The following is a 22,222-nucleotide window of genomic DNA, read 5'->3' on the forward strand; positions in this document are numbered from 1 at the left end:
ACCTCTTTGTTAAAACCATCAAACAGTGGGTTTTGCACTCATCAGCTCTGCTTGCAAACAAATGTCTAATCATCAGCGAAAGTTACTCAAAATACTGTTAGTATTTTTGCTTATTTGGTTTGAGAGCACTTTGCAGATCACTGGTTTCACTCTTACTGGCACTTTCTGGTTGGTCCATTGACACTGTGCACCACTCATGCACTCCTGCACACCCAGATTCACCACAGTATCCAACCCCCAAAATAAGCCGAAACAACTCGCCCCAAAGCGTTTGCAGGCAGCAGAGGGTGCATGAGGAGGAGGAAGAAGAAGAGAACAGACTGACAAGATACCTTTGCTAACATGAAATAGAGTTTCTGCAGCAAACTGTAGATCAGCAACTGAGATGGGGGGTGGAGGGGAAGTATTTGAATAAATAAAAAGGCCTCATGGTAAAATATTCAAAATGTGTTATTAGAAAATGTCAACTTAAAATAATCAACAATGCCCCTTCAATCTGTCTTCTATTTTCTTTTCACACAACTTACTCCTCAAGTGGAAACACTATAGACAGAACAAAGTCAAATCAGAAACCTGTCTCTTAAACTAAACTAGGTTTAGTGTGGGATTGGGGCCAATCTCTCCCTGAATGCAGGTGCTTTTACACACAAGAATCCTACTAACAAGAACAGGGCCCAGCCTATTCTAAATTAAGATCTGAAAACTAAGGTGCTCCCCTCTTTCTTCTGAAGGAGGAAAAGAGGGTTGTAGAAGAGTCTTCTTCCTTTCCCTTAATTTTTCCCTCCCCTTGTTTTAAAGAGACAGCAAGGAAGAAAAATTGAAGGAGAAAAATACAAGAAAAGCACAGTGATCTACAACTTCCCAGTAATTACTTACCCTTCATGTACGAATTTCAAAAGAAGCTGGTTTTCAAATTAAATATCATAAGAGTATTCTTTCATAACTGAGTGTTTACCTGCATAACTGTCCTTGGCGAGGTACACTAAAAATTTGGACTTTACTGCTTACGTTTCAACACAGGGCAACAGATAACCACTTAAAACACTTCCCTCTTTGCAGAGTACCTATAATTATCAAGCAAAATTACAAGAAGCTAACTGCATTTAACATGTAAATGCAGGACTACGATTACTCCTTCTGCAGCTCATTCAGATTTTACGTTCCCTTTACAGAAAGGCACAAGGTAACACTGTCAGTTAACCAATCGGCACATCTCTTCCAGCTGATCAGTGTCCGGGTTATTTTGCCTTTGATTAGAAAACACTTCTTTATTCCTAAATGGTAAATCCCAATTTAACCAGGAATAACACGAAGCTTATTTGTCCTCTCTCTCATAAACATGCTTGGTTCTCACAAAAAAAATTATTCAGCCTTTTGCTCTTTAAATTGTAAGACGTAAATGCCAAACTTGGCTTTTGATGTATTGCAGATAACTCGTTAGGTCCAATTATTGCTTCAGTATTGTCTATGCCACTCCACACTCATAATTTGTTGATGGACTAGAACAGTAATTTCACTCATCAGTTCTTAAGAGGCACTAGTAATATTTAGATGACAGCTAAGGAAAAGAAAGCTCACTTTCTAAAGTAAGCACAGATACATCTGAAAGCACAAGGATCTTCATAATCTAAAATGTGTCATTACACATGCACTCTTATAAACAGAGCTATACAGAGCACTACTTTCATTATTTTACAATATTTTAAGAAACACTCTTTTAAGGGAAGGTTAATAGAACACTTAAGGCTTTACATCAAATTTCAGTATTACAAATGCTACTATGTACGCTAAACCCTTCTTCTGCAGTATTTAAAATTAATTAAGCTTCTAGGAATGAGCACCCAGAGATCTTCTTGACTGACTATATGTAATTAAGATTAAAAGATATGTATGCATAATAAAACATTCCAAATAATGCTCCAAAGCCAGTGCTAAAGATAATTATATTTACATAGATTTAAATATAAAAATAAGTAATATTTTTAATAAGTTTTCCCAATAGTATCATCACCAGGCTGCCTCATATTCAAATTTTTCTTGCTACATATTTGCTGGCCTTTCATCCCTTCAAAATAGCTCCTGTAACAATACAATAACATAAAAAGTATGTGAAAATCTTCCATGATGAATCAATTAAAAAATAATGCTGGTATAATCTCTGCTCTTGTACATATTAGGACTTCTGAATAGATACTAGGACTTCTGAATACATCTTAGGCTACTATATCAATATGCAAAGCATTTTTTTTTTGAAAGTTCAATCATTCTCATAATAAATTACTAGAAAAAGCAAAATAGAACAGTTTATGTTTAGATAAAAAGATTACTAAATATTAGGTCTCTTCTGGAGTTTGCTTTGTGCTGAATTGGACATGCCCTATATACATTCTCATTCACTTCTGACAAGAGTATAAAGAGCAACTGAGACAAGGGAAAACACCCCAAAGGTCTCAGACATTACCACTTCAAATGCCAAAAGCACCAGACAGGGCAAATGGGGCCAATGGTATTAACAAAGATTGACAATGAGAATTAACTTTATATGAGTTATTCTACTTTTCCTTCCTTTGCATATTATCAATGAGTCTCTAAAGCTAAAAATTTGCACTGAATATTTGTTAGTACTAGATAGACCTTAACCAGCTGAGAGTAGTAACACAACCAAAGTTACAAGGAATTGTTAGCATATTTTGCTACTACACGGGCAAGCAAATCCCAGGTTTATACTCTTTACTGAAATGCACGAGTTTCCTCCTTCATTCTCTCCCTATGGATAGAATGCAAGGAATGCAGCTTCTGTTTCTCTATCTAAAGTTTGAGAAGCAAGACAAACAGAACTTACTATAAAAACTGTTATTCTTAGAGAAATAAATTTTATAAGCCTATTATAATGGATACTCAGCCTGCAGCAGCCAAGAGCCAGACTTAGAACTTGCTACTAGAAAGGCAGAAGGTCTGGCTCCTGGAAACAGACACACTTTAAAGAAGTTGAGAAGTTCACCGTTAGAACATCAAAAAGCTACGTTTGGATAAGACAGGCATATAGATAAAAACAGAACAAAAACAAAATGAAGAAAACTAAGAGGAGCCTAGAGCACTGCAAGACAGCAGATTTCAAGTTTCTCCCCCATAAAGTTTATTTTATCGTAACTCATTTTGCATATTTGTCGCAACAGACCTTTTCTATTTTGGGTTAGTAGCTTATCAAGTGACTTGTAAAAAGGTAATACTGACATGGAAAAACAACAGGACCTTTCTACCCATTTGCTCACTGGCAGGATACTCACATTTAAGTAGGCAAAGCAGAAAAAAAATGCAGAAATAATTCTGGAAATGTTATGCAAAAGAAATATAGTTGCTACAAACAGTTACAGAAAAAGGCATTCTATACAGACAAAGATCTTGGACTTCACCTCGACCTTCGACTTCCATGAAGTATCATATTAATCACATCATGAAACACGCAACATCTTACTTCAATGACACTTTTAAATTAGTTGGTGAGCCAGGATTTTGCTCCATCTATCAAATATTCCATCTGTGACCTCCAAAATGTAATTTTTCTGAGAAGGACCAAGAACAGCAATAGCTTCCTAGGTGACATTTAAAGTGGAGAAGAGCCCAACAAACTACCTGAAATATCTCTTTAGAAACTTGTTCCTGCCTTTCCCTGATGTAGCAGTTCTCTTCAATTCAGCTGCCTTGCTGGAAATCAGAGATAATTGTGAGAGCCTAAGGCAGTGCTTGGAAGCCTGTCTAGCAATGAACAGTGAAAAAACAACTTTCCAGATTTATCAGAGCAGGCTCCACCAACCAACTTTTCCACCGGTTCTCACAGCGAATTTGTAGCCAGTTTACACACTGGCAGAATCTCCTGGGTTTATGTTTACACACTCATTTCCCTGTCATACAGGTACCTGTGCTGGCAGGCCCTTGTTTGCCAGGACGCTTTGATAAATGAAAAAAAGAGGAAGAGCAAAGGGTTTTGTGGTGGTGATGATCATAACAGTCTGCTCTGACACAGCTGTATCAAAGCTATTGCTTTGCAGTTGACATTTTACTCAGAAGGCTGACACCACAGAAGTAAAGCAGAATAGGTTTAGATAGTTCCTCCCTTATCTCTTTCTAGGGGAAAGCAGCACCTTGGATAAACAGTTTCTGTCTCTTGCTTTCAAGAAAGAAAAACATAACACTGTCCGGAACAACCCACACTGTCCAAGACCTTCATTGCTTTTTACATTCCCACACTTTTTCTAAAATCTCTGCATCTAATGCTTTTCACTTCCTATCAAAACACCTTTTGCAGGCCATGAATAGTAACACTGGCATTTTAAAGAAAGGCAGAGAAGTAAAAATAATTCTAAGAGACAGAGCTTATTCCTCTGTGCCCGTGGATCAGCAAGCTACAAGACCAGCTGCAAGGAATCAGAGAAATCATATACACAAAGAACAGTTTAGTGACTTTCACTTTATAAACCCTTAAACAGCATTTCAGGGGACACCTTCCTACAGTTTTGTACAGTACCTGTTTATCAAATACTGGCAACTCCCAAGACACTGATCACCAAGATAGAAGATCCAGAATCAGCTGTCCCTCTCCTAACTTGCCCAATTTTGAAATATATACCTGACGGCATAGCAGTTTGGAGACTGCAACTTACACTTGCAAATCAAGAGTAAACATGGTTTTCACTACAGAATTTTTTAAAAAAATCAAAATTCCAGAAATCTCTAGAGTTTTCTATAACAGGACGAAGGAAAAAAGAATCATCTTCACTATTAAATCTATTATCTGCAATATTGAAAAACTACAGGTTTTAATACCGAAATTAAATCCAGCAAGGCTGATAGCACAAGAGAAATTTTACTTTTGAAAGAACTGGCCCTTCAAGAATCTTCAAAACCACATGAAACACAAGTTAAAAGTTTTACCTAAAGTATGAAAGATCATAGCCTTTTCTAATTGGCATAGTTACTGTTTAATGTCATTTAGTATGGCTCCAGTGTAAAAAAATCCTTTAAGACAAAGTTTTCAGTTAAATACAATTAATCCACTCATACTTTTCTTTAACAGTAAAGCGTTCCTAAATTATGACCAAACATCCCAAAATAAAAACCTAAATGAAATAAATTGTTTCAGTAGTCTAGTCCTTTGAAGTGCATCATGATTAACATGTGTCAGTTACATGTTTATGGGAGCAATATACTTCTGCTGCCCTAACAGAGGTTCCCTTAAACACTTCCATATCTACCTCTTTTCAGAAAATTAAGATTTTTACCATTACATTTCTTACTGATCCAGAACTTTTTTTAAGAAAAAAAAAGTTTTCACAGTACATGTTTACAGTAAGTCTATCACCATCAAGCACATTTCTACATTACAATCTCCAATTTAAAGAAAAAAAACAATAAAGAGAATTTTGAACTCTGTTAAAACTCAGTGATTCTGGAGTATGTTACATACTTGACTTGATACAGACAAACAAAACTTCAATTATAAAAAAAAAACCACATACACCAAAAAACCCACAAACACACACACACACACAAAAAAACCCAAAAAACAAACAAAAAAACCAAACAAAAACCCAAACAAACAAAACAAACCCCAAAACTTAAAAAAACAGCTAAGGCAGCAAGGAGCCCAATTTAGAGCTTTGTTAGGACACAGAAATTCATGATAAGAACTCTACCTCATGTTCTAAGGAGGTTTTCAAAAGCAAGGTCAGTACTGGCCCAGTAAGAGTTTTCTCACAATACACCTAAAGTGAAGTGCGAAATTAGAAAACTCTAAGTCTTTTATCAGGTAAAATTTACACAGCTTGAAAACTTTTTATTCTGCATATTCTACAACTAATCCAGCTTATACTGTTTTGATTCTCTACAAGTAAGCACAAAACTGTAACTTAAGCATATTTCTAGTCAAAACTGGCACCGATTTATATATGCAACTGAAGGGGCAAACACATGTTAAGAGTGTTCAAAATTAACAGAACTATACATTAACACTACACGTCGTCATAAAATTAGACATTAAAAAGAATCACGCTTTTCAGCCAAAATAATCTAAATACACTTTATAAACTACAGACTCTGTTTTTCCCAGACAAAGAAGGTTTAAGAGGAAAGGACCCAGAGGCGCTGTGCCTGAGGTTGGAAGAGCCAGTAAACAAACCATAATTCAACACAGGTCCTTCCCGGAGAAGGACGAGCATCACAACACAGGCCTGACGGAGCGGGGAGAGAAGAGGAGAATTACAGGAGAATATGCTAACCACATTCTCATTTGTGATCTCAATAAACACTAGTCAGAAAGGCAGTCTTCAAAAAAAAAAAGCTTTATCCCATAAGGTTTCTCTTGATTACCCACTGTTGCATGCTTGTTTTTTCTTTAAAGATTATTCAAAGGTTTCACAATGGTTAATATATTATATTGTAAATCCTATAGTGATACAAGACTTATTTAGGTTCTCATGCTAGTCTAGCATCGCTACTGCCTATTTATATAGGAAGATTTTCACCAAAATCCTGGGTTACCCGCAGAAAACAAGACTTCCAATCCCTCTATCTGAAAGTTGAAGCATGAAAGGGGAAAGTTCTACTCCAGCAACTCACAATGTCATGGTTATCCATTTTAAGTCCACCCTAGTGAAAACCACTGATTTTTCATTATTTGCAGAACATACAGAATTGCTACATGTGTATTGCCACAAGTATAGTCTGAAAAGAAGGAAAAGGGTACAGCAGCACCAACTTTAAGGTCTGTTACATACATACTCTGTTCAGTTACACTTACTCAGAGAGCAAATGCTTACTTCTGGTATATGCATGTGTTTTCAAGGATACATAAGAAGTTTTTCCATTCTTTTCCCTGGACTTCCAGAGACCTAGTGCCTACCTTTCAGGCAGCCTAAGTTAGAAGAAAGAAATTTCACCTCAAGTATTAAAATTAAGTGGAGGAAGATATGTGGGATAAATCTGGATCTTAAATTGATGTCCAAAGATTTATAGCAGAGTCTGGGTATTAACTGTGTCTCTTGTACAATACAAAGAAAAGGAGAAAAATGAGCCATATATTACTTGAATAGACATCTTTACTGTTTTCACTAGAGTTTTAATGTAGGTGAACACACCAAATAAAACTAAAACCTTCACCTTACCTGAGAACATTCACTCCTTTTGCAACACCTTCTCTTCATATTTTTCCTCATTACATAATCCTCCTATGCCCTTACAACTAAACTATCTTCATTTACAACACAAATATTTTTTAACGTAGCAATGGCAGTCATTTCCTTCTTATGAAGTTACAGCTAATCCCTGCTTTCTGATCCATTTTCATAAATGCCAGTAATCTTCCTATGGATACCACTTCTCTCCTCAAGCAAAGCTTCTTTTCAGAAAACAAACAAAAAAATCCAGACAGCAAAAATACTTTTTCTAAGCATTTAACCCCAGTGCCTTTGTTCAAAACAAATCATGGGCAGATAACCCACTTTGAAAACCATATCATGTTTAAAGTTAGGAATTCTGAAAACAATCCTGTAATTTGAGGTTTATCCAACGCTTCCAGACTAATGACTTTCCAGAATTTTTCTATAGCTCTTCTTATACTCCATATTCAGAGAACTGCACAATAAACCGCATGCACATGCAGTACGCTTTAATATGGTCCTTTTAAAAAACTGCACTATTTTGGAAGAAGAAAAAGCTATGAAAACATATGGATTTGGTTTTACATTGTTGCACAGAGCACAGGCAGCAATACTGTGTTGGATGATCTCAGCCACCGCTTTTAAGACCTCATATCATCCACTTGGCCAAATTAGAGAATGGATAAGCCTTTTATTCCCAAATACATCCTTTAACCATCTTTCAGGCTGAAGTGATCAGATTTATTTATTTTTTTTTTAAGTAGCTAAGATAGTTCAATCATTTCTGAATGTTTTTAAACATGAAAATATGCCCCTTTAATACTCTTAAAAATCAGTTAGGTGCCATCAGGACAATAGCTGGGACACAAGGGAGGAGGAAACTAGAAGAGGAACAGAAAAAGAAACTGCAGAGAGAGACAGACGGGTAAGATGCTGATGGGAAAGCAAAGAGTCCCAAAGACCCAGCTACTGAGGTATGTGGAGCTTCAGATGCTCACACCCACCATTTCTGGATTTCCGCATTCTTTTGGTATACAGTCACTGGACCAGGGACCACTGTCAAGATGTATCATCATTCTCCTCTAATTAATGAGGCAGAGATTATAGAAAGCAAACAACCTGTCTAGCTAAGATGTTTAAATGTCACATACGTAAACCGATTTTATGCCTGTCTCTTAAGGTTTGTCCTTTTTTTTATTATTGTTTTAATAATGCTGGGGGAGCCACACAAAGATTTTCACAAAAGCCTTGAAATATTTTAAGAGCCTATGCAGAAGCATTAACCATTCACAGCTGCAAATGAAATAAAAGGTATTTCTGTTAGGATATATTACATCAATGCCTCAGTTTCTCTTTGTAACACCTGGCTGACACCTCAGTGAGAAAATATAAAAACATAACTTTTTCAAAAACATAAAGCACTTCCATGAAACTGTAACGAAGAAACGGGAGAGAAAACATTAATCCAGAATCTACTTATAATTTTGTATAGCATGATCAGAAAAATGGGATTAAAAAAGAACCTCAGTGAGCTAACACCATGCATCCTGTCCAACAAATGAGGCCAGAGTCCTCTAGGAAAAACAGCATTTAATCAAAAAAACCCTATAAAACAGTAATATGCAGGTGGAACCTGACTTAAGATAGGAAACAAAACCTACACTCCAGCATTTCTTAAATTCAGATTGCCTTGAAGATTGGTATTTTAACATTCACTGAAGCAGGGTTTTAAGTGCTTACTGAGGAAGGCTGGGGTTTTTTTTTGGTAACAAAACTTCAAATGTTCATATAAGCAGTGACCTACATCCCTCTCAGTTTATGAACTGAAAATGAGACAAGTTTATGATGTGGCAATGCAAAGACTAAGCACCAGGAAGAACAATAAGATAATCTAAAACTTTGCTCTTCAATCTTAAATTGCTGGGGAAGCAACGAAACAGAATGACATCAGTAGATGAAAAAGAGAAAGAAAAGTACAGGGACAAAAAAAGCAAACCGTAAGAACACATAAGGTAGAAAAAGAAGACACTCTGGGAGCACAGAAGACGCTTATACTAACACCAGGAACGCCTTCATCACCCAATAGAACATAGCTGTTCCTCTGTAGATTTATATAGTAACCAAGTGAAAAAAAAATTACACTTTTAATAGCTAAAATTTCAAAGAATATTTGATGTTACAAAAAATGTAAAGGGAATGCTACAAAATGAATACACGAGGGATATGACCACCTCAGCTTTGTTGCACAGATTTTTATCACTATGACTTCACACAACTATCCCAAATTTAAATTAGCTCCTCATAACAGATTGTACAATTACAAGGTATCACTAGGAGTCTCTTTCTTACTAAAGGGATATATTTCCATTAGTAAAGTAGCCATTTGTAATTCTGATTTTTTGCAGATTGTATTTTGCCAGTTTTACAGTGTCCACAGAGGTCAGACTGCTGATGGGGCAGGACCTGGTGAGGCTTCCAGTGAACAAGACTTCTTTTGCTAACAAAGGCAAAACTTGGTATGTCTTCTGGGTATGTCTTCTGGTTTGCCACTACAAAGCATGGGGGCAACTGATTAGGCAAGACCATTTTCACTTTTTTTTTTTTCCCCTGTTTCAGAGTATCAGAGTTTAACACTGACAACTGGATTATTTTAAATGCTCTTCATGCATGACAATTTCAGAAGCTCACCTGCTAAGCAAAATCTGTCATTCTTTTATGGTTTTATATGCTATTTTCCTTTCCAGTAAAAACAGTAACAGATATTTTGAAGTGTCGCTACAATTATTAGTGACTGAGAGTTTTCACAGAAAACATGTTCACAACCAAATATCCATACCTCAGAAGGACCAAAACATATCCACACAGTTTTATAGATTGTCATAGCAGGGGCAACACTGCAGGGAGGTGAGCTCATTCTGACCCTGCATTAGTCAGTGAAAAGACTACCCATTAATTCTAGAAGTTGCAAGTCAAAAAGCTAGACACTGAACAAACCTGACAAAATATTTCACAGTTTTACTTAATTAGGGAGGAAAGGAGGGTTACACCATCTTCCACAAAAATCTAGAACTTTTCATAAATAGCAAGCTATACTAGGAGTGCAGGATAAACTTCACAAAATTAAATTATATTAGCAGGACAATTAAGCATTTGAAGTAAAAAGTGTGCACTGACTCTTCACACAAAAATAAATAGGCAGTTCTCACAAAACTCCTATCTCCCAAAAACCCCTCAAGAACCAAGCAATACCAACAATTTTCTGACACAGTCCTACCCAAACCAGGCCAAGACAATTCAGTGATAAAATGTCAACTGCCACCAGCACCACAGTGCTCCAGCTGTGTCCAAGGGCTCTTTGGACAGCCCAGAACTGAGAAAAACATGTAACACTGCTATTGATAAGGCAAAGCTGAGTAACAATGATTTTGTGTGTGACATCCTACTCCTTCCCCTCATAGGCACACCCATCAGTAAACCAAGAACAGGAGGGACTGTCTACCCACCACCAGGACAAGGGGATGGTACCCACAGGCCTCCAGGAAGGGTGGTGTGGTGCTTTGTGGTTTTTCCTCCCCAATACACAAGCTGGGTCAAGACGGTTTCTTAAAGTCCCCAACCGAAGGGATGACAGGCCTTACAGCAGGCTGTCACCTACTGACATTGCCTACTCCCCACTGAACAACATAAGTCCAACCTAGAAACAAAACCTATCCATGTAGAAATGGCACATATCTACCATCTGAATATGTATATATGCTGTTTGGCCTTAGGAAGGACAAAGGTAGCCCCTACTTTGTCAAGGGTAACCCTCACACTGAAGTGTGGGCCTCTGGTGTCACAAATGCCAAGCTTTACAAATTTTTCACTCTTTCAGGATGACCTCCACAGTTGACCAGGAAGTGTGAGGGCTGACAGTAGTCCCCTGACCCAAAGTTCTGGATACTTGATCTAGACACTGCTAGGAAATTAAATAATTTTAATTGTTCAGATAAAACAATCATTAAAAGCATCTATAAAACCTCATTTCTTCTTAAAGCTGCGACCTAAGAGACTACCTGTTTATTCAGTTCTATAAGTATTTATTCCTTCAGACCTCAGATCCCTTGTAATTCATTCTTCACTGAACTACAGGATCCCTCAGAGAAAAAGAAGGACTTGTAAAATGAAGCACTTGGGATGTCAGTAAACAACACTATAGAAAATTAACTTGTGTGAGGACAGTAACAGAACAAAAGCCATGGATGTCCCTGTTTTGGCCTTGGATTTTGCAACTCTCAATTTTCAGTCCCCTACTCCAAAATTTCAGCTGTGCTCTTAACACAAAAATATAGCACCTGCTTCAAGTGGTGAAAAATGGGAATTAAATTACTTTCTAATAAAGCTATCATTCTTGATAAATCCAATTTCTGTCCCTTAAATTATTTATATACGACACGTTTGTTCTGAACAGGTGTCATCCTATCACCAAGACATGATGCATTCTATCATTTAATTTAACATGTTACTTGCAGCCTGAATTCAAAAAGCATGAGAAAAGTCACATTAAAGAGATCAAAACATTGCTAAGACTACAGCAAGAGGTATATAACAGCTAAGAGAACAGTATAATTTGATCATTAATATCACCTAAAATACTGAAAAAAGTGAGTTTATTTTCAAGCATATTTTAAGTTCACCCTCAAAGTTGCATTAATACGATTAACATCATCTTTTCACACCTGCAGCAACCAGACTTTCAGAACTCTTACAGTGCAGCACCAGATTATGAGAGGTCTCTGAGAAAGTGCACATACCTGTGAGCAGGAACCCACCAGCCTCCTTCAGATTAGAGAAACCAAGGTCTACCGTACTTTAAAGTACTTTTAATCGGTTGTTTGGCTCAGATATGCCAAAATAATACTGTAAAACTTCACAAATGCAGAGGAATAACATACCTAACTGTGGATAAACAAGATATTTGATATTCTTAAAACACAAGCAAAGTTACTGTTTGGCCACAGACACTGACAGGGAAAATATTTCAGATGTAAATACCCACAATCAAAAATTACGTAGGATGTGTTCCGCTTCATACCAGTGGGGATGAAGCCTCTAGGTGCTAACAATACAAGAAGTGTTACATAAGACTATACACTTATTTTTAGAAGCACATTACAAATTAAGTACTGCACTGGAATCTGTTGCAGAGCCATGGACAGTTACATCAATGTGCACAGAGAACAATTGCTCAGTTGGAGCAGAATTAGATTAGATTCAGATCAGAGTTCTCTCCTGTCAATCCCAAAAAATACTGAACCATCTGAGACTAAGAAAGTTAATGTGCATACATAAAAAACAAAACAAAACAAAAAAAATCCACATAGAATTGCCACCTTGCCTTAAACCTTGACACACTACTAATCTTAAATATAGACATATTCTTTTCTATGAGCAGAACTAATAAAAACTAGTTGCTTACGGATTTGTTCTTTTGTTTCTTAATACTTCTCCCACATCATGATAACCCCCAACTTCCTTCTTTGCCACATCTCTTCATCACTCGCTTTCCTCCCTGCTCCAGGGAAGAGTCGTAGCACAGGCAATGGAAGTCTGTGTGCGCTCACAGGCCGCCTGACCAGCTGCGGTCCTACAGAATACATACTAGATCAGGTCTGACTATCTCTTTTCCAAGAGGATGCACTAATTTCGACTTCCTATGCCTAGACATAATTTTATGAGGTCTGTGGTACCATAATTTGAGTCTTAATTTCTCCTTTCAATTTCAGTTTCCATATATAAATACAGGTATAAATTAAATGCTTAACTTTTTATTTAACTCACATGTTAGGTTTGACACATATTTTAAATTTTTATATATACATACACACATACACACTCATTTGGGGGGAGGGGCAGACAAACCAAAACATCTCATAAATGGCACCTCCTGAGAAAAACTGACTCAAAGCTTCCTAGGTGTTTGCTTTCTTTAAACAGTACTAAATACTGCAGAATGAACCCAGCATGCATTTGCCTAGAGTAAACTTTACTCGTCCTTCACCATCTCTGATTTTCACTGCTTCTCTCATTTTTACCACTTCTTTTTTTTTTAAACTTTTTAACTTCGTGGTCATGCATGACACAGCTCTTCAAAATAACCCAACCTGAATTTTTCAGTATTGCTTTCCCTATTTCTTGCAGATACAGACATAAAACAATCCATTAAGTGCAACCTACTATCAACAGATTTTACTACCACTGTTTATTCATCTGCAGCCTACACTATTCCTCTTCAGCCTCTTTGCTAAGTACATTAACAGTGTGGCCTGTAAAGTACGCTTAGTCTACCAAATTTTAGAATGCACCTCTCAAAATGTTTTTGTTTTAAAAACTGGACTCTGAAAATGCAGCTATTCAAGAGCACAGAAAAATCCAGCAGCTGCATGTTGGAATACAGACCTGCTGCAGCAAAAGGTTCAGTTAAAGACACCACCTCTCAGCAAGTCACTCCTTGTTGCCAACCAGACCTACACTTGGTCATTCCAGTTTTCAAGACTTACTGAGCTGTTGCTTAAAAAAAATTGTTTCAGTCTAGTAGTGTATTTGAGAAGGGGAGGCCTGAAACTGAACCTAGAGTCAGGACCCTAAAAGAACTGCCAGATGCTTAGTCTAAATTTATGTGTCTTTTGAAGACAAAAGATTAGGATTACAGCTAATATTAACAGTTCGCAAATACCTGATTTAACTGTTATGAAATACAACTTGCCATCATGCATATGCTGCTGGTAGTCAAAATACACATCTATGTGAGATACGGAGAGCTCAAAAGAGCACCAATCTCTTGAAAACTACATTTTATCCTTGCAAGAAATTCAAAATACTTCCTATTTCACCACAAATGTCCCACACCACACACGTTCTTATACAAATGATCTTCAATGAATTAGGAGGTAAAACAACTCAAGCCTTAATTGTTCGAAACGTATCATCCTGAGCATGTGAAAGTTTCCTAAAAAAGTGATTAATAAAATCCATATCACAATAGCACAATAAACTGAATTCACTTAAACTTCTATCATGAAATAAAGAGAGGACCTACTCATGTGTATAATGTTGATCTTAATCAATTTGATCTTGAAGAACCAGTTTACTAGAAATGTGCATCCATATCCAGTAAATAAGACAAGAAATTAAGATTTCAATGTAAAGTACCTTTCTACTTCATGATGATGCTTTTGACATATTGAAAAAGGTACATCATACAGTGAAGTATCAAGTTTGCATCAAATCAATCAAATATCTCATATTATTTTTTTTTACTTCAAATAGTTTTACAGGTGGACACAATATTGCAAGGTAATTTTTAACATTCAGGATTGCTCATCATGTCTTTAATTCTTTCAAATATCGGCACTGCCTATAGCTTAGATTTCTTTCCAAAAACCTTTCAGACTTCCACTTCTTCACACCCCAAAGTGTGGTATACACTCTCAAGAGAAGATCTTCTTCCATACACTTTTTTAGCCTACTTCCATCATTGCATAAAATAACCCGCTTCACAGCTATTTTCCTGCTTTAATTTTTTTTTTTTTTATAACTATATTTATACGCAAAAAATACTTCCTCACAAATTTTGTTACTGCTGAACAGTGAAAGACTCCAAGCATATACCCGAACAAGTCCGCTACACAGCACGGCAACATTTTTTCCATCATATCATTCTCTGGCAACACTTGCTTTGCAAGAACAGTTTTCACAATTAGAAGAAAAAATGCATTAAAAATAGCTACAAAGCCTAATCAGTCTACCTCCAATACCTCCAATGCACGGCTTTTGTAAGCTGGAAGGGGAAAAATACTATTCCAGTGAAGCTTGAAGAAAAAACTCACACAGTCATACATACTGTAAGGCAAGTACACGACAAGCATTAGTTACTTATTTTGCACCAGGATGGGCATCCTCTTACAATCCTTAGACAGAAAAGATAGTGCATGATATTACAGTATCATTGTCTGTGTTATGAAGGCAGCCTGAGAAAAACTTGTTTGCCAAGTAGTAGCCTACAAATCTAAACATTAACAGTTATAATTTAAAACAGTTGTGGTTGTTTTAATGTAATTAGCCATACTGCTCCTTTTTTTGGTGCCTGAAAACTCCTTGCTATTGTTTTCGAATACACACACATTTAGATTGTCATGAAAATGTTGTGGACATACAATTCTAAAACACATAAGGACAAATAATACAACTACCACCTACTGAATTTGGTACAGGACCATTTTGGAGTTTTTACCATTGCCTTCTCTAACTGTATGTGTTAACTGCTACTGGTATCTAGTTCCACAGAAGCCTTGAACCATGCAGGTAAAACAAAGGAAAGCATTTTCCTCTTTTACAGACTAAAACTTGGCTATAAATGGGTTAAACGACCTACCCAGAGTCACCCATCACTTCAGTAGGTAACTCAAAAAGACAGAAAGCATGCTCTCACACTTATGCTCACATTCAATCCATCACTGTCTGCTCAAGTGAGAGTAACACGAAGTAGGAGTTTCCATTTTACTTTCACAAATACATCAGTGTTTTATACTAGTTTTCATATTAAATATACTCTACCTTTTCACAAATATCTTGACCTCAGCCAACTATATTCATCCATCATCAAACTCAAATGCCTAAAAAATTTGAAGGTGAAACTTGTGACATGGGGTACAAGATGATACTTAAAAAAAAAAAAAACTAAATATCCCAAACCAAAAGGAAAACAGGAGGAAACAACGGTTTACTTATTAACGAATTTCTGATCAACACTATTGCATTTCAATTCAACAAGAGAAGGACGTGTCTGAAAAAAGCCTCAGTTATAGTCAAGTTTTAACCTACCAGCATAATGTGAAAGGAATCCTCCTAGGAAATGTAGAGAGTTGTGAAATTAAACATATTGGCAGTGTAAAGAGCAATCAGACAGCAGAGCAAGCAAGTCAAGAGGAAAAAATAATGCACACTTTTCTGTAATGCTACTGATAACCAATGCTACCTCAAGACAAATTGGTGAGGCTCACTAACCTCTTCAGGCATGGATCATTAACACCTTGATTTGGGGACTGTCACACAACCAGACCAGAAGGTGAGCCAGTACACACTACCACAATACAAATATTCAATTTTCAGCAGAGCATTATAAATGAAAGATGAAATAGAAATTAAAAGCAATCTGAACTTTGTTTTGTTTTGTTTTTTTTCTGATACAAACAAAAAGATTGTAAAGCCTTTGTAGAAATCTCTTGCTGATAAGCACAGACCACGTTAGGTATACATACACCTTCGCTAAAAACAAAATAATTCCATAAGGACAACTTTAAACATCCTGCTTTGCAATAATGTCACTTGACATTATTCTTCCTATACTGTTAAAATGCTCAATAAAAGCATACTTAGCTGTCAACATGCAGCATCCCTCCTGAAAACTCTCATGCATGAAGTTAACTATCAACATGTGAGTAGGTGTTTTCAAGTCAATGAGACTATCCACAAACTTTGAGTTGTTCTTACGTTTTTACAGGAACCTGGGTCAAGAGACCAATGCAGCACACACGCGCACACACACACACACACACACACACACACACACAAAGAACCACAGGGGAAAAAGAAAAAGGCCAACCCTATCCAAGAAACACAACCGAAACAGGCTGTTTTGAAATGCTCAGTACAGTGTCTCTGAGACATCAGGATAAATTTCAAGCAAAAATATTAGCAGGTCTCTGTTGTGTGGAAGAATGTCTAAGTACAATTTTTTAATTTATTTATACCTCAAAAGCCAAGATGAAGCAAAGATAACCTAACTTGAACTTCTTGGCTTTTGACAACAAGCACTGTAATTCATCTATACACTGTACTAATAATAATTTAAAAAATTAGAAAGACTGTCTCACTTGAGAGCAATCATTTAAATCCGTGGCAAAAAAATTATTGTTTTAATTTACTAGGGTACTGTACTTCTATATAAACTGGCACAGAGCTTTCTATCTAAGCTAACATTTAGAAACACACACGACAAATATGGCAAGTATTCTGCCAAGACTGTAATAGTTTATATACATATTTAAAGAACACATTTTTTAAGGTGCCTTTTAAAAATCTGTATTCGAGCATATTAGAATTCTAATAGAATACATTAAAAAAAAAAAAAAAAGGTTAAATACAAGGATCTAAAGGATCTACTTTAGAACAAAATTATGTACTTGGAAGCTTGGGTGCACTTTCTATACTATCTCATAATGAAACAAGCAATTCAATGTTTCTCGTAAGTTTCCAGATCAAGTCAAAAAGCAGGTGCAAGAAACCTCTACAGTGCATTTTTAAGGTCTATTCACTTCTTGAGTCAGTAACAACAAGGAGGTGCAAGATACTTCTGAATGAATAAAGTTATGATACAAGACTGCTTTAAAGCTATAATGAGATTACAACTTTACAATTACTATACAACAGACCCTTGTACCAACAGAAAAAATAAGTTGTTTTTTTTTAAAGCTAGAGCAGAGGCTAAAAATGCAATAATGATTCTCATTTCAGAGTTAAACTCTATCTAGACAAAAATGCATTTAGAAGTATAGCAAACACACCAGAAATACTTCTGAGAGTACCGTTCCACTGTGTGCACACACAACTTTCATATGAATGGGCTGAGGTAAAATACCAAGATTTTCAGGTGTGAAGAGCCACTTATGAGACCAGTTTTAAACATCAAACTTCAGGACATGTTAACTACCCTATTTTTCCACTGAATACCAATTCTTTAAAATCAGATTCTTTCAAAGAGAATTCAAAATAACTTTTTAATAAATTCCAGGGATTTTTTTTTTCAGTTCTTAGCTACAGGCTTTTGGTTTCATTTGTTGGTAGAACTGACACAAAGATAGGTTACAATAACAATGTCTACTTTGACAGCAATATTAAGTTTTTTAAAAGAGACGTGTAGACAAAGTTTATCTACCAGTACACTCTTAGCTTTATCAACAGCTTCCTGAAAGTGAAACGGAAACACACTTGCAAGACAAGCCAGCCACCTCACGATAGCAAGTATTCAAATCCCTTCCTAAAATCAGAAGCAGCTGACACCTTGAAGTTTAGCATGCAGGCTGAATTCTCAACATAAACAACAGTGGAAGTTGAAGGGGAAGAAATAGAAAAAAAAGGCATTGGACACGTATATAGTCTTCAAGATCATAAAACTGGATCTTGCAAGTTGTATCCTATCAACATACCGCTATAAGAGAACTCAAAGTACATCAACACACACAGAACAATTCTTCCAAGTGCAAAGCAAAGATGCCTTTGCAATATAAACCCAAACAATTATGTTATCCTTGCAAGTCTTTACAAGTTTTAACAGTCTGAAACACATCCAAGTTTCCATAAACATCAAGGTTTCCACTAACTGATGTGACAGCAGGTTTGATCATCTTAAACTCCCTTCCCCCAGCTGAAGAGTTAAGACTAGCAGCCAGTCAGCAGCACCAGATGTTCCTGCCGTGCAGGCACACAGGAATGTCTCCTTCACACACTCAAGTCACACACAAACACATTCATATAGAAGAAAGAGACACAAAAATTTCTTATCTTCCCCTGGGGATAAAATCGTGCAAAGCTGGAAGTAAGTTTTGCCTGACAAAATGGACTTATGGCAGAAATGGAAACAGGCTTGTGTGAGATGTGGATCAGCAGCAAAAGCAGAAGCTGCTGATCCACATCTCACACAAGCCCGTTTTCATTTTCTCATATTATAAAACCCCTAAAACAAAGTTACCTGAAACTTCATGGGGAAAAAAAACCACCACCACCCCAAAACAGAAATGCTAAACCTACAATACCTGTAAGCAAATCCTCGTATCCATCAGGACAGCGCACACAGACACTGACTACAGCACAAGCACTGCACCCTTCGCCACCGCTCTCGGGTCTCCCTCTCATCCCTAACCTGTCACCCTGTCCCGCCCGCCCCCAGCCCGCCCCTGTACGCTCTGCCCCCGGGTCAGCTCACACCGGAGCTCCAAACCGCCGCCCCGGCGGGCAGGGGAAGGCCGGCTCCCTCCTCCGGGGGCAGCGCTCGGGAAAGCGGCTCGCTCCGTTTCAAGTTTGTTTTACAAACACGTCTGAGGGAACACCAGAACCTGTTTACACAGCACCCTAACCGCCGCCAGGAGGAAAGTGGAAAAGGCGCGGGGGAAATAAAAAACATTTTCCGAAGGAAAACCAGCCAGCAGAGCCCCTGTCTCACCCCCTTTCTTCACCCCGGGCCTTGCCGGGGGCCGGCGGAGCAGGCCGCAGGGCCACTCGGGCGAAGCGCGCAGCCCGGCGCCGCCCGGGAGCGGGGCCGGTGGGAGCCCCGGCCGCGGGCAGGAGGTTTCGCTGGCCCGGCGGCGGGCTCGGGAGGAGGCGGCGGGCGGGGGCCGGGCGGCCGCGCACCCCCGCCGCAGCGCGGAGATGGGCCCGGTGGCGGCGGCGGGGGAGACGTGCGGAGGCGGCCGCCGCTAGGCCTGGAGCCGGGCTGGGGCGGGCGGCGAGGCGGCGGCGGGAAGGAGCTGTCCCGGGCGGGCCGAGCGGGCCGCGGGGCGAGCTGCCAGCGGCGGCCGCGGAGGATGCGGGGCCCAGGCACCGCTGGGCCGCGGCCTCGGCCGGCCCCGGAGAGGCGCCCGGCGGCGCCCGCGGCCGCGGAGGAGGGCGGGGGGTAGCGGGCCGGGTCGGCCCTGCGGCTGCGCTCCCGGCTCGGGCGCCGCGCGTCCCCCCCGCTCCCCCTCGGAGACAAAAGCAAACGGAAACCCGGCGGGACGGCCCCGGGCTCGCAGGGCCCCGTCGCGGGCCGCGCCACCGCCCGGCCCCCCGTCATCGGCCCGCGGCCGGGACGGCGGCGGGGCCCGGGGCGGCGGCGGGGGCCGGGGAGGGGGCGGCTGGGGCCGGACTCACCGCATGAATTTTCTTGTCCCGCGGATCCAAGATGGCTGAGTATCCAGCACGGAGGATGCTGGGGGAGCAACCTTTACCCTCTGACCCGGCCGCCGCCGCCGTGACCCCGCCGCCGATCGGCCCGGCAGGCAGCGCCGAGGGGCGGGGGCAGCCGCTGCCGCACGGTCCGGCGCGACGCGGAGCGGCCCGGCGGGGAGCGGCGCGGAGGCGCTGAGGGGGCCGGGGAAGAGGAGGAGGAAGGAGCAGTGAGGCTCGCTCGGCTGCGCTCCCTCCGCCTCCCGCGGGAGACGCGGCTCAGCGCTTGAGGCCCCGCACGTCGCCGGGCCCGCGGCGGGGCACGTAGGCCGCGGGGCTGCTGGGCCCCGCCGCTCTCTGCGGGCCTAGGGCGGCCGGAGGCGCCGGCGCTGGCAGAGGCGCTGCTGCCCGGGGACGCGGGCCGCCGGCGCGACCCCCATTTTGTGAGGGGAGACGGCAGCCTGGCCTGGCCTGGCCTGGCCCGGCCCGGGCGGCGCGCAGGCTGGTGCGCCGGGCCAGGCCGGGCCGGCCCGGGGCTGTGAGGGCGAACAGCGGCCGGGCGCAGCGGGGCTCCTCTCACCCTGCGGAGACAAGAGCCCTCAGGGGTGCCGGGGGAGCTGTGGAGAGCTACCCAGGGCAGCCGCGTACCCCCAGGAGGAGCCCCGCGGTGCTAAAGGGGGGTCCCATCCCCTGCAGCCGGCCTGTCCCCTCTCCTTGGGTCACAGCGTGGAAGGAAAGGCCTGGCCTTGCTGTAGGCTGTGTGCTAAGTCTGTGGAGGATCTGGGTCAGGAACTACCATCCTGATTAGATAAATTGTGTGAAAGTTCACATTTTTTGTGTCAGTGAGGTAGCAGCAGGCAAGACGGCCCTGCTATCCACTTTGTTTGTTTCTAAGACAGAAGAGTATTACCGAGATGACACAACTGGACTTCTTAATATATCAACTCTGAAAACATGTATGCTGTAACAATGGCTCAAGTACAGCAAATGCTGCTGCATAAAACACTCGTAATGCAAGTAATCCCCTTGAATTCAGTGAGACTATCAACAGTACGAATGCTAAGCCTGTGCACGAGCATTTACAGGATCGAGGCAAACGTTATTTATGAACTGACTTCTGTGATCCATCAAAAAAAAAATCCAGTGGCACTTCTCCCTTAATTTTTTTGTGAAATCATCATCAGGTTTAAAAATGCAAACAAAAAGATGAGCATATAATACTTCACCAGAAATAGTGAGTGTCTTTCAATAATTTCACACATGTGCTTTCTTCTCAGGTTTGATTTCGGAGCTCCAAGCTGAATTTTAAAAGTATTCAGTAGGTTACACAACACTAAGATTTTATAGAAATGTTAGTGCTACAGTTTGTCGACATAAATATGTGTGTTGATATAAACAAGTTTAGAAGATGAAAGAACACAGTCGTTAAGTGAGGAGACCAGTTTTTTAATGCCACCACCTTTTTGTGCAGCACAATTGCATGCTGAGCGTGGGTGCTGTGTCATAGAAATGAATGTCTATACACTTTTTTTCAAGTAGAACACTGCACTTTATTATTCTAATATTTTAACCTTTCCTTTGTTGCTCAAATATTCATGCATTTCCTGTAAATAAACCTTTATAGAACACTGTAAGTGACATCCTGTTTTAAGTAGAGTATCTGTGAACTTCTGGAGTACTTTTGTTGTTCAATCTGAAAAATCAAAGATTTCTTTCCACCACATGACAGATAAAAAAGGCAGTACTTTTAGATTGAAAACGGTAATGAATCTTGTTATTCTTTACATTTCTTAAACATGTTTTTGTATAGTAGGATTGACCTCCTTACAGCCATTTATAAACATTTTGCTTCATTATGTTTCATTTTACACTTTAATGGTCTGAGTTTCTTTTTCAAAGGTATTTTTTATTAAATTTCGCCAAAGAGAAGTCATTTATAAGACTTATGATACCAAATTATATGATGCAAGTAAACTAAGCACCTGACATTGTCATTGCATCTATGGACTGGTCTCTGTCAGCTACAAAATTACAGTTCACATGCAAATCAATTAACATTTATATGACAAGATGCCTGTATAGTTCAACAGAGCAAGAGGATGGAAAAA

General features: G+C 39.7%; 1 protein-coding gene across 7 annotated transcripts in view; it reads right to left on the reverse strand.

Annotated features, from left to right (window-relative positions):
- CNOT2 (CCR4-NOT transcription complex subunit 2) overlaps nt 1-20,391 on the reverse strand; it is a 90,458-nt gene extending 70,067 nt beyond the window's left edge. For 3 of the 7 annotated variants that reach the window (XM_080357436.1, XM_080357435.1, XM_080357432.1), the window contains exon 1: nt 19,414-20,004. Coding sequence is in view for 1 of the 7 variants with exons in the window: in XM_080357430.1 (XP_080213556.1) it covers nt 19,007-19,030 (24 nt within the window). In the remaining 6 variants the exon portion in view is untranslated. Of the gene's footprint in view, nt 1-19,006; nt 19,079-19,413; nt 20,005-20,099 lie in introns of those variants that run through there. The other 4 variants (XM_080357438.1, XM_080357431.1, XM_080357430.1 and 1 more) reach the window with 4 other exon arrangements.
- Nucleotides 20,392-22,222: the final 1,831 nt, after the last annotated feature.

This window comes from Nesoenas mayeri, assembly GCF_963082525.1.
Source record: "Nesoenas mayeri genome assembly, chromosome: 1".
Classification (NCBI taxonomy): Eukaryota; Metazoa; Chordata; class Aves; order Columbiformes; family Columbidae; genus Nesoenas; species Nesoenas mayeri.